This window comes from Corvus hawaiiensis, chromosome 20 (genome assembly GCF_020740725.1).
Source record: "Corvus hawaiiensis isolate bCorHaw1 chromosome 20, bCorHaw1.pri.cur, whole genome shotgun sequence".
NCBI lineage: Eukaryota > Metazoa > Chordata > Aves > Passeriformes > Corvidae > Corvus > Corvus hawaiiensis.
Window position 1 is genome coordinate 4,606,312 of NC_063232.1, and position 15,462 is coordinate 4,621,773.

General features: G+C 43.4%; 1 protein-coding gene across 1 annotated transcript; it reads right to left on the reverse strand.

Moving 5' to 3' along the window:
- Positions 1–925: 925 nt before the first annotated feature.
- SLC13A2 (solute carrier family 13 member 2) lies at positions 926–13,291 on the reverse strand. Its single transcript, XM_048324191.1, has 12 exons — positions 13,153–13,291; positions 10,009–10,137; positions 9,529–9,665; positions 8,236–8,456; positions 7,194–7,371; positions 6,845–6,967; positions 5,667–5,888; positions 5,464–5,561; positions 4,810–4,931; positions 3,489–3,650; positions 2,468–2,605; positions 926–1,741 (listed from the first exon to the last, which is right to left on the reverse strand). Exons 1-12 carry the CDS (start codon positions 13,252–13,254, stop codon positions 1,610–1,612), a joined length of 1,764 nt encoding a protein of 587 aa, XP_048180148.1. The 5' UTR covers positions 13,255–13,291; the 3' UTR covers positions 926–1,609.
- Positions 13,292–15,462: the final 2,171 nt, after the last annotated feature.

Sequence of the window (15,462 nt, forward strand, 5' to 3'; positions counted from 1 at the left end):
TAGCAGTGGCCTGAGCAAGTCATTATGTGATGGAAATCAGTTACCCAGGAGCTCATAGCAACAGAGAATAAATGCCTTTCCTTCTGGAGCTGTGGATATTCTGCTGGATCTCTATCTCACATCAAATTAAAACTCTGTCAAAGCCACTGGAGAGTTAATACCAGGCTGTTCTTTACAAGATAGTGATTTCCACAGCCAGTGGAACTGTCAGTGCTGAGGAATCAATAAGTAGCAGACACTAGAACTGTCTGGATATTTGGAACTGGAAAGAAACTGCTGCAAGTCAGTGAATTCTGACATTTTATGAGTCAAAATTGCACTGCACATTGTCCTTGTCTCCTAATAATTAGGGTAGAGAAAGGAGAAAGATTTTGAAGAGAACGTCCTATTTCAGAGTGAAATTCCCTCATTTTCACTCTCATGGAACCAGTATGGAGGTCCCACCGGAGTGGGATTCCAGGACTGCACTTTGTGCAAAGTTAAGGCAGGTAACAACAGAACAAAGGTTTCAGAGCAAACTCCAGGGGCACACAGTGAGTAACTGCTCTGTCTGAACCCAACCTCATTTATGGCACTGAGGGATTGGTTTGGAAAAGTGCCTTTGGATAATCCTTTGTCAGTTTGGTCGTCAGGAATTTATCTGCTCCTGAAAGTCAGCTGCAGCAGAATAGGGATTAGATATGTAAAAGGATTACATAACAGGCTTTCTAAAGGGGAAATCTTGGGTTGGACATCCCAAGAAAATTGGACTCGACAATAATAACAACATAATTACTACTTTAAAGATAAGAGAAAATCAACTATGCTGATTTCTCTGATTATTTCAAGATATTATATGTGAGCACATGGACAAGCAGTTGATACAAGGAAAATAGAAGCAGTGATCTATAATAAAAAAATAAACTCCAGAACACAGGGGTACATTACAAAAAAAAATCTTTGATTCAATCATATATATATATTTTAGGACACAGAAATTCTCTCCTTCTCAAGGAAAAGTCTTATTATGACCTTGCAGGCTGTAATCTGACATAAATAACAACAGGGCAGATGTTCTGGGAGAAAAAGAATCTTCTGCATTCCTCACAAGGGGACTGCAAATAAATACATTTCAAAACAGGATGGGCTGACAGTGATTTTTCTGTAATCACCCAACACACACCTCGCTGTCAGTGCCCACAGAGTATATAACAATCATGTACACCTCGAACTTATACACATACACGGGTGGAGAGTGGTGACAGCACAGATCTGTGTGTGAAATCAGCAACTCAGAGTCTCTCTCCTTCCTTTTGTGTAGTCACACACCTCCCTTCTTTTCTTGCTGCAGATTTCAGACTCACTGGAAAAGCACTGGGAGAAAATACCCCTGAAGAAGCAGAAAATCTAAAGGTGGGAGGGCTGGAGAGCCAAAAGTCACCTCGTTCTCCTGGTGGGGTGACAAAAGTGCTGCCTGAACAGCACCTGGGCAATTTTATTGCTGTCATCAATGGGATGATTTTGCTTGTCCTTTTCCAGGCTTTTCTCTTAACCCCTGCCTCTGTGGGTGATAGCCCTGCTCTCCTTGCAGCTCTGACAGGAACAGTCTGGGTTCTGTCTCCTCCCCACGTTACAGGCAGGTCCCTGTCTTGTTTGCCCACGATGGGAATGTATGCAGTTGGAACAAGGATGAAGCCCAGGTGTTGATGGCAAGAGTTATCGTCAGAACTCCCAGAATGTTGAGTACAAACCCAGCTTTGGCCTAGAATTATAAAAGAGAAGCATTGTTAGCACTGCTGAGCACTTTTTGCCTTCCTTGCTGGTTAGGGTTGTTTGTATGGTTTGATTTTCTCTTTGGCCTTTTTTCACAACTCCACCAAATTTGATTTAAGTTGGTTTTCTTCACAAATATAATTTGTATAAAGGGAAAAGTTTCCATTGGATAAAACTCTTAAAACTAGAAATCCTGAAATCCTTTCAATCCACTTCTCTTCTGACCTGGTATTTCTCTCTAATGTTACTTTGCGTTTCTTCTTGGATCAATTTTAAGTTAGAAAAGTTATCAAGAGACATGGCACTGCTGTCCTTGTTTCTTTAGTGATTTCCTGAGGCATCAGGGCACCCAGTGAGATGTGCCAGGCTGTTCCCTGTCCCTGCAGAAGAGCTGCCCAGGTGACAAGGCTCTTTGACACCCTCGTGCTCTATATTTGGGCTTTTCAAGCAGTTTAGACACTGACAGCTGTTATTATAAAATCTTCAAGAGGTCCTGGCTGTTCTTTAAAAGCTCATTAGCAGCTTTGTAAGATTCTCAGAGTGTACCAGAGACAGTGTGACCCTTTATTACTGCACATGTCTTCTTTCCATTTGACAAAAGCCGGGCACACTGACTTTTCTAACGCTCCCCCAAAAGGAGCCAGCTTTAGAAAAAGGAAAGATCAAACCTAGGGGTGAAAATTCTGGAAAGAAAGGGGGTTTTTTTGTTTCTCACCATATCAATAACCGTGAGCTGTCCATAGGAGAAGACAATGGCATTGGGAGGAGTTGCCACGGGGAGCATGAATGCCAGTGATGCAGAGAGTGTGCAGGGCAGCATGACATAGAGAGGGTTGAGGCAAATTGCTTCAGCCTGTGCACGAAAAGAGAGAAGAGATGGTGATTTTGATACCCAAAAATGCACAGAAACCTTTTGGCAGAGAACTGATTCTATTTGTCCATGTCAGAAGCCTCGTCCTTCCCCAGACTCTGCAGCCACTCATATTTTGGTGCTGCTTCAGACACTTCCAGCATCCTTATGCAGCAAATGCAAGAATTGATTTTGTGGTCAGGGCTTTGTGTTGCTCATGTATAAATGGATAAATAATTCTTATATTTTACTCTAAACCCTGACTTCATATTGCTTAAGAACAAAATTAAATTATCAGGGGAGGCAGGTGAAGCTCTGAAGGTGAGAGCTTTGGTTTAGGGGTTGGCTGGGGTCTGCAGCTTATGCAAAAAAGATTTTGGAGGAGCTCATTCCAGTTTCTGTCTGGAACCAGCTTTTCAGTTGGCAGAACCCTGTCTCCTCCAGCAACAGGAATCTCCTGCGGAAATGCAGAAGTGTGAATTAGGTCACGCTATCACCTTCAGAGACTTCTGGAAGGCCAGTGGTGGGGGTGAAATACAGGCATGGAATGTTGCAGGGAAGCAAACGCTGCTGCTGGTGCTGTCTCCATGCAGAACAAATTGGAAAAAACAAGTACAGCTGGCAGTGATTTCATGTTTAGGCCAGAAGGCCAAGTCTAATATGCCAATGAATTTAATCCCTTTGCTTTTCACCAGCAATGATTTCAGAAAGGTCGAACTAGGCACGGTGTGTGTCTGTATGTGCACACACACACCTATATTTTTGTTTTAAGTCTTGTACCCCTGATGGGACACAGGAACCAGTGCTTGGCTTTGTCAGCCAAGTTTTGACAACTGAGGAGCTGAAAACTGTCCTTATAAGAGCATTTTGGAATGCTGGGACTCACCATTGAAGCCAGAATGGGGAGGAAGAGGGTGGTGGTGGCCACGTTGCTGGTGCACTCGGTGAAGGTGGCGATGAGGAGACACAGCAGGAAGGCAATGGCTGGGGGAGGAATGGTCTCCAGAGGGGTCAGTTTGGTGCCCAACCACTCAGACAGACCAGATTCCTGCAACAGAGCAAAGAAGGATGCCAGATTGGAGGGGAGAGAGCCACACCACTGTCCCAACCCTCCCTTCTCAGAGCCGTGCTCCTGCAAACTGCTGTCTGCAGAAAAGCAGAGCCAGTGCTCACAGGCAGGATTGTTCAGTAGGTTAAATAAAAACAAGCATTATTTCCCTTCCAAGGAACTGGAAAGGAGGAGATACTGCATTTATAGTGATTAACAGCAAATAATTATTTCTCTGTTCAGATCATTACTTGTACATGATCAGTATTTGAGGTGCTTTTTTTAATGTAAGCAAAGATAACTTGAATTAATTTCCTAAAATGTTTTTATATGTATCTTATCAGATGCTCTAGTGATTTAATGTCATTTCATCACATTGCCTGGGATCTTGATAACTGTCTGAAGCTTTTCACACCCTTCCTCCTTGTCAGTCACTGGGAAGCAGCAACATCCTCCCTGTCATTCTGGGCTTTCTGCAGCAGCTTTTATGCATTTGATGATTTATTCTAGAATAAATTAAAGTGATTTCTTAAATATTTCCTTTTCCAAACATGTACTTTTACATTTTAATTTTGATCTTTGAATTCTAAACTAGTATTTCCAGGCACTTGAAGCCTTTTAGAATTTCTTTATTGTCTATAGATTTAATAAATGGATTGTCTGTTCCATCACTTAAATCATTACTGAAAAATAACGTGTAGCACTGGGCTCCTGGCAGATTCCTGCAGATGTTTTTTACCTGCTCCTGAAGGTTCTCTAGCAAGCTCTACATTTCTCTTCTAATAGTTTAAATTAAATCCTATTTCTGTAAATCCTTGCTTTGAAATACTTTGGAGACCCCTCCTGGGTACATTATCTCCTCATGCTGGCCACATCAATTACGTTTTATTTAAAAGAACCTTCAGTGTGTAGGGGCAGTTTCTTAATCAGCCCCTTTTCCAGAAACACGGTTAATTGTGCTGCCCTGAGTGGCGGTGCCATCCCATTGCACCGGGAACTGATCCCAGGACTTCAAGGATGGTCCCACCGCCAGGAGCTGGGGAAAGCAGCATTTGATGCTCCCAGTGTGCCCTCTGGTGTCCTGGGACAGCACCAAGAGCGAGATGGAAAAGAAACCACCCAGGAAAACACGAATCCCAGGTGAGCCGAGGAATGTTACCTCACTGCCTTTGGCCAAGGCAAAGCCACCTCCCAGCAGGAACACGATGTTCCATGGCATCTTCTCCTGAACGAGTTTCCAGTCCAGGAGGGGTGGAGGTGCCCGGAACTTTGCCCTGGCCCCTGGAACTCAAAAGAGATTTTGTGAAGGGAGAACTCCTTGGTGGGAGGTGAGTTAAGTCTGAGCATCAGGAATCCCTTCTGCCAGCACACTCTGGAATTGCCTCCCGAAGCAAATGCCGGGAGAACCATCAACAAAGGTTTTAAAACTTGACTTGCAAAAGCTCTAATGAATGATCTGTAGCTGCTCCAAGAAGCACAGGAGGAGGCAGGGAAGGGTGAGTTAAAGGTGTGTGGCAACAACTCCGTGTGTTTCTGTTGAGTCACGTATTCCATCCTGAAGATTCCAGCCTCGGAATCCTTTACACGTGTATAACAGGGGTGGGAACACTCCTGGGATAAGGGCTTCCTACTTAGTGAAATTATGAGAAAGAGAGAATTCTATGGGATATGTGCCTTGCCTAACCTGAATCACACAGCTGGAAGAGCAGTTTGAATTGTTATTTAATATTTGAAATTTCCTTTGTAAACCCAAAATGTAAAATTTCCCACATACCTATACTGACAGTCGATCTTTGGTGCTTCAGTAACTCACCTGTTTGCTCTTCCTCTCTGCCCTGGTTGGAAAAGTCAGAAGGGAGGATGAAGAGCAAAATTGAAATGAAGAGGGCAACTGTAGCATCAGTGACATAGCTGCAAGAGACCAGCCAGATATTTAGTCAGCTGTGTTTTCAGCTGGATAAAATCCAGCCTTATTTCATTTTTATTCCAAGTGAGGAGGAGGAGGAGTGGCACTACCTTGTATCATCTTTGTTGAAGAGAACTGTTGCCCAGCCTGGGAAGAACCCAGGCTCTCTTGTAAACCACAGCACCACCAGGAGAATGAAGAGGATCAAAACTTGTATTTCTGCAAATTTCATTTTGCCCAGTTTTTTGCTCTCTTCCTTTATGATTTCATAGGCCTGTTTCTCCTTAGCCTTGGCGGCAGGACTGGCACCACAACCAAAATTCTTCTTAAAACTGGAAGAAAATGGATGAGAAATATCAGGGAATTTTGCCAGGTATCCTCAGAGTTAAGAATCCAAATTTTATACTCAATCATAATGTCTTTATATGCATTTATATATGAATATTGAAATTAAATATCTTATAATTGGCAACCACGGCGAGTACTAACTGCATGTCTTGACAAAAAAAGCTTCCTGCCCCTAAAAGCTCCTGAGTTAAACATAAAGAAGTGAGTTATCTGTGCACATGAGGGAAAAAATTACAGAATCACAGAATGGCTTGTGTTGGAAGAGACCTTAAATTCCATCTCATTCCAACTCCTGCCATGGGCAGGGACACCTTCCTCTAGACCAGGACAATGTTAATGTGATTGACAAGGCTGCTTGATCACTAGGAAGTAAAGAGTTGCCAAGCTTTTTAAAACGACAGAAAATGAGAATTTTAAGGTGGATTTTGAAGATCAAAGTACCATTTCAGGTGTTACAGCACTCTTTCCATGTAAAATAAGGGAAGTTGGGGTAATACAAACATGATAGACTGAGTATTAAGCAGGCAGGCAACGCAGGCTGGTTGTGTGGGGTGATCTGCACCAGAACTAGCACAGAACTAATCCTCTAGGTCTGAAGCAACCCTGGTCACAAAGGCATTTACCAGCTCTCTGTAGAAATCAGTTTCCTCATTTGGAGCACAGCCATCTCTTAGGACACGACAGCAATGCTGCAGAACAGGTCAAACGCACTCAGAGCTTCCTATTCTCATCTACAGAGTACATTGAGCTGGGATTTGATCAGATTCCTCGAAGAAAAACTTGCAGAATTTGAACAGAGTGTGCTGCTCTGGTCTCTGTTGTGTGTGAGGACTTTGTCACCTGCTGTGTGATTTTTCTCATCAGTAAAAGGGTCACTTGTGCTAAACGAGTCCTTGATTCCAGCCCATCAGCTGGATTGCAGGGGCTCAGGGGTACTCACTCGAAGCCCAAGTACAGGATCTGCAGCCAAATCCACGCCAGAATCAGCAGCACCACCATGGTGGGGAAGGCGAAGGAGAACCAGGAGGCAAAGTTGATGATGCCACCATTGCCAGGATAGATGCTGGAAAATGCAGGTGGCTGTTAGCATCCAAAATTCCACATTCTCTTCTGTCCTTCATTAATGAGTTGGAAAAGGGGAGGTTCTGTGGGGCCCATTAAGGAAGAGAAGCTCCCTTCCGAGGAAAGGGACCAAACTGACTTTTTCCTTCTCTGTGCTGCCTGGGAGTCAGCTGTAGCAGAGTGATGCAGTTTGGTGGGTGTGTGATCCCACATTCAGCCAGACTTACTCATTAATTTGTCCCTGCAGCACCAGATTTGGTGTTGTCCCAGTCAGAGTGGCGATCCCTCCAATGCTGGATGAGTAACAAATACAGAGCGACATTCCCTTGGAGAGTTTCAGGTGTTTCTCCTCAAGCACTTCATTTCTCTTTCTCTCTTCCTCAACTGTCAGGACATGAGAATTACCTAGATCCCAAGGAACAAAAGAGATGCAGGAGCTATATTGGACAGGAAAAGGCCTTGGGCCTGCATAATTCAATTATTTCAAGGCTAGGACACAATGGATTCAGAGCTGAAGGAACCAAACTTCCTCATTTTAAGGCTGGCACTGTTAATTCTTTGACCTTCTGCCCATTTTCACTGGTTGTCTTGACACAGAGCAGTTTTTCAGAGGAGAATTTGAAATGTGTGACCAAGTTTGAACCTACTGCTGGCACTTCCTGGTGAGCCAGGGCAATGTCTGAACTGCACGTGGAGGGGAGTGAGGCAAGAATTCAGGGAATTCTAACAGAGCTGGAGGAGCTGGGCTGAAGCAAACTTGTCTGCTGGCACTCAGATTTATGTCCAGAAAGCCTGGAATCACCTCAAAGATGGGGAGAGGGCAAGACAGCTAGTAAAGAGCTATTGTTCCTTGATTGTGTACCTTTGGATTAGAGAGATCATTTTAATCCCTAAATTTCTGGCTGGAAATAGGCCGGAAATTTTGCCTTGGGAATTCCCTATTATCTGATAAGTTACACAGTAGATAATAATTGAACTAACATAAATATGCAGGGAAATAGCAAGCCTGATGTAAAGGCTTCCCCTAGCGGAGAATTTATACTTTTTGTTGGTTTATTGAGTAGTTGTAACCTCTTTGTATTTTTGATTTAGCTTCAGCCAAGTCAGTAGCTCATTGTGGTTTTGTCTTGTTCACAGAAGAGCTTTGTGGTGGTCAGGATGTTTCAGGGGCAGTCTCCTTCCAGAATTTACTAGGAACTCTCACGCCAGAAGAAAGCACCGGGTCATCCTCCACCACCCTGAAGAGAAAACCACCCACAACCCTTTCACCTTTTTCCTCTGGTTCCTTGAAGCTGTCAGGTGACTTTTCCTGCAGCTCAAAGGCTTTGTTGGTGTGTTCAGACACTTGGACAGTGGTGGCGGACTCGATTTCTGACTTGTGCAGCTGCTCCATCACTGCCTGTGCTATGGGGACCATCATGGCAGTGGTGGCCGTGTTGCTGATCCACATGGACAGGAAGGCTGTCACGACCATGAAACCCATCAGGAGTCTGGAATGAGAAGGTTTGGAAAAGCTGGACTCAGGAAAATCAGGACTCAGCCCCGCAATGCTCTTTATTTTTGTTACAGAGTCAGCTACAGATGCTGGGTTTGGAAAATGCTCAGCAATCCCCACCCAGCACTTCCTCTCGCCCTGGTCTGCTTGGTGAGGCACCAAGTTAAGATTTAACATTAATTTCTCTTCTTCAACCAATTTTTTTGCATTCTTGCTGTTAGGAAAATGGAAGCTGGTAGCTTGGAGCAAGCAGTTATTACAGTCAGATCCTGCTCATTCGACATCCTTCTGAGGAAGACATTTCTCAATAATACATTAATGCATTATAATACATTTTGAAGAGGAATTGCAAGCTGAATTTGATCCCAAATGGCAATCAGTTTAAGCCATAAGGAAGAAGAACTCTTTCTTTTTTTTCCTCTTATTGTTTGATCCCACCTCTATTATTTAAGATTCTCTTCCCACTCATCTAAAATTCTAATCCTCGTTTCAGTATTACTTTGTTATTTGTCTCAAAATTATTCTTTAGATGAGATGTAGATTATGTATCAGATGAAAAGGGGTTTATCTTGTATGCATTTTTATTCTATTGCTTTGTAATTTCCTTCGGTATTCCCTCTTCTTATGAGCTGAGACAGATTAAACAGGGTGATGCAGCCTGTGCATAGCTTGAAGTTCCAGTCTGGGAAACATTTGTTGTTTTCAAAGCAAGCACACCCATATTTTCTCTTCTCTTTGCAATCAGCAGCAGGCAGAGTGTCCACGTTTTCTGTGTTCCAGCTGTGGTCTTGCCTGATTGTCCAAAGCTGTGCTCGTGGCCCAGCCTGGCAGCACCCTTCTCTTTCCATCATTGACTCTCTTGTTGCTATTTCCCCACCTAAAGCCCTTTGGAATTCCACAAACAAGGTGTGGAACACCTCAAAGGATCCCCATTTGCAAGGCTTGCTCGGGCATTAACTCGCTTGGGCCATAGGAAAGCATTTGTAGGGCAAGATTTGCAGATTCCCATCAGAGATCTAAAGCCATAAAATCCTTTATCCCACAGCATTTCCAGCACTGTAACTCACAGGGCTGGTCTGACACCAGTGATGAGCAGGACCCTCAGAGCCACTCGCTTGTGCAGGTTCCAGTTCTCGATGGCAATGGCCATCATCAGGCCCCCCAAAAAGAGCATATTGGTGTCCTTCAAGTATTCCCGACAGACCTGCAAGGTGGGAGAAGAGAGAGGGAATAGTCACAAGAGAGAGGGCATTTTCTGAGGGAGGTTATTCCAAAGGCATGAGCAGGGAGTAACTCTGGGTTGCATCTGAATTTGCTTGGATTTCAGATTAGCAGCTCCACCCAGAGCTCACTCTGGGCTCGTGCAAGTTCTAGTCCATGGAGGAGACAGAGAATAATTACAACAATAAAAATTAAGTTAAAATGAAATAATAATACTATCAACAATATAAATATAATGATGGTGATGATGACAATTATATAAATCTGGGGAATAACCCCAGAATAAAAGAAGATGATGGAGTAATACACGGAGCAAGATCTCTTACTGTTGTTGAATCCATGATATTCATTACTGGGAACAGCAGGATGGGCAGGAGAGCTGTGACAGCCAAAGGCAGGGCTTCTGTGCACCAGAAAAGTGCCATCACTATGATCACGTAGCCACATTCTGCCTCCTGCCATGGGAAGGGGACAGGCAATCAGAACATGCTGAACATCGAACCCGGGCCTCCTCCAGAAGCCAAGGCCTCATAATCACATTCATTGCCTGATAAAGGGATTAGAGAAAAGGTTATTTCCTGTGCTTCTCTCCCATCTAGGCTCTGACCTATGCAGATCCTAATCAAACGACAAACTGTGCAGCAATCTCATCAGAACTCTGAGGAGAGCATGAGACGTTCAGCAGGGGCAAAAATAGTACATGAGGAAAAGAAACATGGATGACTTTGGACTTTCCATGATAAGGGATTGGCAAGTACTGCACAGGCTTCTCGATTGTGCTGATGGTGTTACATTCTGTATTTATGTCCTTGAGTTGTACAATTAGTTACTGATCTAGTCATGGCATCTCCACCTGTTTCCGCACAGGCTTCAGGTCATGGCCCAGGTGAACCACAGCTAATTTCAACTCCTTGTACTGTAAATACTTTTATAACTTTTCACTGGATTTTTAGCTTAGTAGAGACTTTGCAAGGCTCACTGGAAGGCTGGTCACAGATCATTTCAGCTTCCATTGACTTTGTCTTGTTTGTTTGAGGAAAGTGAGATCCCCTATTTCATGTCACTCTTTTTCTGAGAAAACATTGATTCAGTTCTGCTTTGGACAACCACTCCGAATTTCATGTAAAAATGTTTAAGTCAGTCCCTGTACACTGAAAAGATTCAAAATTACTTCTCACAACAGTGGCATTTGGTTGGGCTGAGGAAGACAGCAGGAAGAAGTAAAATTGGAGGTCTTGGTGTCTTGCTCATTTTGGAACTCGCTCAATAATGGGAGACACCAAATCCAAAGGAAGAAAACCTTGGATAAAGGATGTCCACTAAAATACACTGGACAGTATGAATGGAACTGTAGTGATGCTTATTGAGGCTGGATTACAGAGGATTAAACCAAGGAGCTGGGATAATGGGTGGCAGGATTGAATTTGCGAGGCTTTGGAACACGCTCGGGAATTCTGAATGTGGTGTGGAGGTTACAGAGCTGCTGAAGGGAAAGGATGAGCAGGCAGCTGAGCAGTCTGGAGGAAAGAAGAAGACAGCAATCTTGGTGTGGATTACCAAAGCAGACAGGCTGAAGAAGTAAATCTGAAAGAGATCCCCGAAGATAGGAAAATATTCCTTTTTGAGCCTTATTTTTGAACAAGAGCATTCAGAACCTCTATTATTCATCCCACTGATCACTGAGAGCAATTTGCCATTTTGACAATCCTTCTTCTCCATTTTTATTATTAAAAGACACAGATGGGTGCCTTTTGAGAGACCCTAGCAGAGCTTTGGGATGTATCTCAGGCCATTGTCTTCCATTGTGCTGTGAACAGGCTCTCAGTAAAAGCTGGAAAAGGGGTTTTCCCAAAGTCAGCCATCCTGTAAGGACATTAGCCTGCCTTTCAGCAAGATTTTTAGCATTGTTTGCTCTCAATTACAATAGCTCAGTGTCCAGTGCTATGTCATTATAGGGCAGGTTAATAGATCAACAGAATAGAAAAAATGTGAAATTCCACCCTGTAGCTGCTGGCTCACACCACTGTGTGCAGAGGCACCAGCTTTTCCTGCTCAGCAGTGGCACAGTGCACAGTTTTAACCCCCAAAAAACCTTCTTAAAGGTTCCCTTAAATCACAAAGGGAAAAATCCAGGACGTTTTCAATTTTTGTCTTGTTGCCAACTGCATAGAAACCAGAGGGAGCAATTTTCAAAGAGGAACTGAACCAAGACTGCCAAATCATTGCACAGGCACCTCCAAGGACTCACTGTATGTAACAATGCCTCCAGCAAATGAGCTTGAACTTGTGGCCTCAGGACAAAAAAAATAAATAATCTCTCTCTGGCTCCTTAGAACTTTCCTGATCCTGATCTCTTTTCACTTCAGTAACTCCTTTGCCTATGGAAAGTTAACTAGCAAAAAAAAGGTATTTTCTTTTTTTTTTTTTTTCCCTTCCTAGAGTGCTTTTAAGTAATAATTTAAACTATTTTATTTACGTAGTGAGGGAATGAGAGGCCACACCTGAGCAGCCGCCACATCGCAGCTCCAGCCCGTGCCACTTGTGCTTGCAACCCAAACTCTGATATCTCAGAAACAGACCTGTGAGGAAGACAGAGCTTTGGGACAGGCAGGGAAGAGTTAGGGAGGTGGAGAATGAAGTTTGGAGAAGGAGTCTTTAAACTGGGAGTCAGTGGGGATCGGGAGGCAGAGACCAGACGAAAGAGTTAGGACTTGGTGTCCAAAGACAAGGGACAGGAGGGGTAGTTTGGGACGATTTCATGGTGCTGGAGCTGTAATAAGAGACCAGAGATCAGATCTTTCTGCATGAAGAGGTTGGGAGTGCAAGAAATGGTGAAGAAGCGGCAGAAGCCTGGTAGTCTGTCAGCTCACAGCTCTCCCTTTAAATGATCAATGTCCCACAAGTACCTGCCCAGATCCTACAGCTCCTTATAGTCATCTTTTCTTGAAGAAACCCTGAGCCAGGGGTCTTCCAGAACTTGGTGTTTTAAATTTAAAATCCTAGTTTGGGAAGATTCTTACAGAAATATGCTAAACCAAAACTGAAATGTTATTTTCCCCTATGTATCGGAATGTCTTGTCTTCCTAAAAATGCCTCTTCTGAGTGGCAGTGACAACAAGATAAAAAATAAAGTAAGATGTGGACTGGACACTGTTAGAAAATGAAAAGGGGGGTTAAAATGGAGCCTTATAATCTTCAGCATAGAAAGTCCTTTTCTAAATCAGCCAGATGCAAAGCAAGAGTCACAAAATCTGATGTCACTGAGTGTTCTTCTAGAAGATGCAATCACAGATGTTTCTGCTCATCCATCTATGCCCCACTACTTTTATATTGCCCTAATATGCTCAGGAAAAAAACCCAAGAGATCTCCAAGCAGTAGATGCAGGTGCTCTGAGAAAGAATCTCTTCACCCTTGAAAGGGACAGCTCTGAGATGTGGAGGCCTGTAAACTGAATTTTAAAATTTCTTACCTTGCTGGGCAGAACCAGAGGCAGAGGGAGAAACACGAGGGGGACCAAGATTATGATGAGGTATTTCCTGCAGGCCAGGACCGCCTGCCAGGAGAAAGCCATGGTGCTGGAGCTAGCCCAGTGCTGAACAGCCTGGAATCTGCTGCTTGAAGCCTATATAAACACCAGGCAATATTAACCATTGACCTCAGGAGACTGGGTGTTGTTTTTGGAACTGTAATCGGAGAAAGAAGGAAGAGAACAAAGAAGGGAGGAGACAGCAGAAGAGTGTCAGAGCAGGAACTTTCTCAGGAGAATCTTTCAGAAAGGTGATAAGTCCATTAGAGAGTTAACTCCTTGTGGGGCAAGTAGGTTTTTGAAAGCATCCTGAAATGACCTACACTTTCAAAAAAGAACGTTAGTGATTTGGTCTCTAATAATGCCCTCTTTGAGTAGGTACCGTTATTCCTCCTATTAAAAAAAAAGAGAAACTGCTCCCTCCAAAACAGGTTGAAAATTATTTCAATTTTCGAAAAATATGGGGGAACACTGAAAACCACATCTACGTCTGTAATGCTCAAATACAGGGCTTAGAAACACCAATGCAAAATGTTATATAAACATCATTGTGTTTCACTGAGACATTCACTTTGGGTAGCAAAAGCCACTGGGCAGAGCTGCTGTCACCAGGTGCCACGTCAAGTCCCCACACAGAAAGGGACTGACAGTCCTTCCCTTGGGTCTTAGTGGATTGGGAAGGACTTGGCTACAGGACATCACTTTGCAGACTTCAGGCTATTTTTTTTCCCCCCACATTTTTGGTCTTGCAGGTTTATAGGCACAGGTTTGGGAACTTGCAGGGTGTATTGGGCGGAAAAAAATTAAGAAGAAAAGGTGCTACAGAGAAATTACCAGTGATTCTTGTCCCAGTTGGAGGAAACTTCCAAAATACAAGCTGTGAATCACTAGATTCTATAAATTTGCAGGAATAGTATTAAACATTTGAAGTCCAAAGGGTACTTCTTGTTAATGCCACATTGAAGGCTTTGTTTGTTAGATCATGCAAGCACACCCCGCAGCTAATGATGATAACATTTCCATTTTTTTGGTATAAATCATCTTGGTGCTGTTTATAGCTTACTCAAGAAGAGAGAGATAAAGAGAAGCACAGCCATTAGGTCATCTGATGTCAGCTCCACAAAAAGCTTCTGCTGTTTCTGCCTCTCTTCCCTTTTCTGCTAGGACTTGTTTTGTCTCAGGAATGTGCTAATGATGGAAAATCAGCTGCCAGATTTGCAAACTGGACTTGGGCATATTGCTCCCAACAAAGAGCATCACGTTGCTTGGTGCCAACCCTGAGCTTTAGCATCCCACCCTTGGTACAAAAAGAATGAGAAAGAGCTTTCAAATTATTTGTATTCCCCCACATCTTGCATCCACTGAATGTTTAATTACTGTCTGACAAGGTGCAGTGACAAAAGCAGCCAACTGCAAGGTCATTTTCCTGCTTTTTACTCTTAGGCCCTAAGGTTGCAATGAAAATTTAAAAGAACACCTCGTTTTTACATCTCTGTGCCACAAAGGTTGGCCTCCAGCTGCAGCCTCATTTATGGAGTGTAAATACCAATGTGGAAGGGTCTCAGCTGAAAAATTGTGCCGGTTCTTTAAAAGTAGCACCTCCACAGACATGGTTTCCACTGTCATGTGAGTCACAACACTTTGAAAGGTGCTAAAAATGAGTTGTGTGTTTTACTGCAAAATGAATGGTTTCTATCTTGTCCTGTGACCCATGAGCATTCCCTCAGTGGTGTCAGAGGAGCGATGCCAGTTTACATTAGTTTGGAACTGCTCTAGTTTATATAAACGGGTTAATCTAATACTCTGAATTGTGTGCTTTGGATTTAAAGGACAACTTGGTCTTTGCTTACTGATCTGCTAAAATCAGGCCAAACCTCACAGGAATCAGACAGCACAGCCAAAACCTCCTTTACTAACTGAGTTTGTAAGTTATTTTGTCCTTTATAAAAGGAAGTATTTTCTAATGTGAAGTAATAGAAGTGATCGTATATTGCTAAATACAGTATTTTGCTGATCCTAGTGCAGTTAAAATGTTGATTTTTGTTTTGCTTGGTTTGTTGAGGCTGGAGAACACTGAGGGGAGCCTTCATTGCGTTCTGCAGTTTCCTCATGAGGGGCATTTTAGGGCCGGGGCTGTTTTCTCTTCTCTGGTGACCAGTGACAGGACCCGAGGGAACAACGTGAAGCCATGTCAGGGGGTTTGGGCTGGATATTAGGAAAAGGTTCTTCATCCAGAGGGTGTTTGGGCACTAC

Bases quoted from the DNA above. Each gene is read 5' to 3' on its own strand.
- SLC13A2 (XM_048324191.1), bottom strand. From the start codon at position 13,254: ATGGCTTTCTCCTGGCAGGCGGTCCTGGCCTGCAGGAAATACCTCATC. The intron at 8,457-9,528 runs GTGAGTTACAGT...TTCTCATTCCAG, and splicing joins ACTGGTGTCAGACCAGCCCT to ACTCCTGATGGGTTTCATGG. The intron at 2,606-3,488 runs GTGAGTCCCAGC...TTTCGTGCACAG, and splicing joins TCCCCATTCTGGCTTCAATG to GCTGAAGCAATTTGCCTCAA.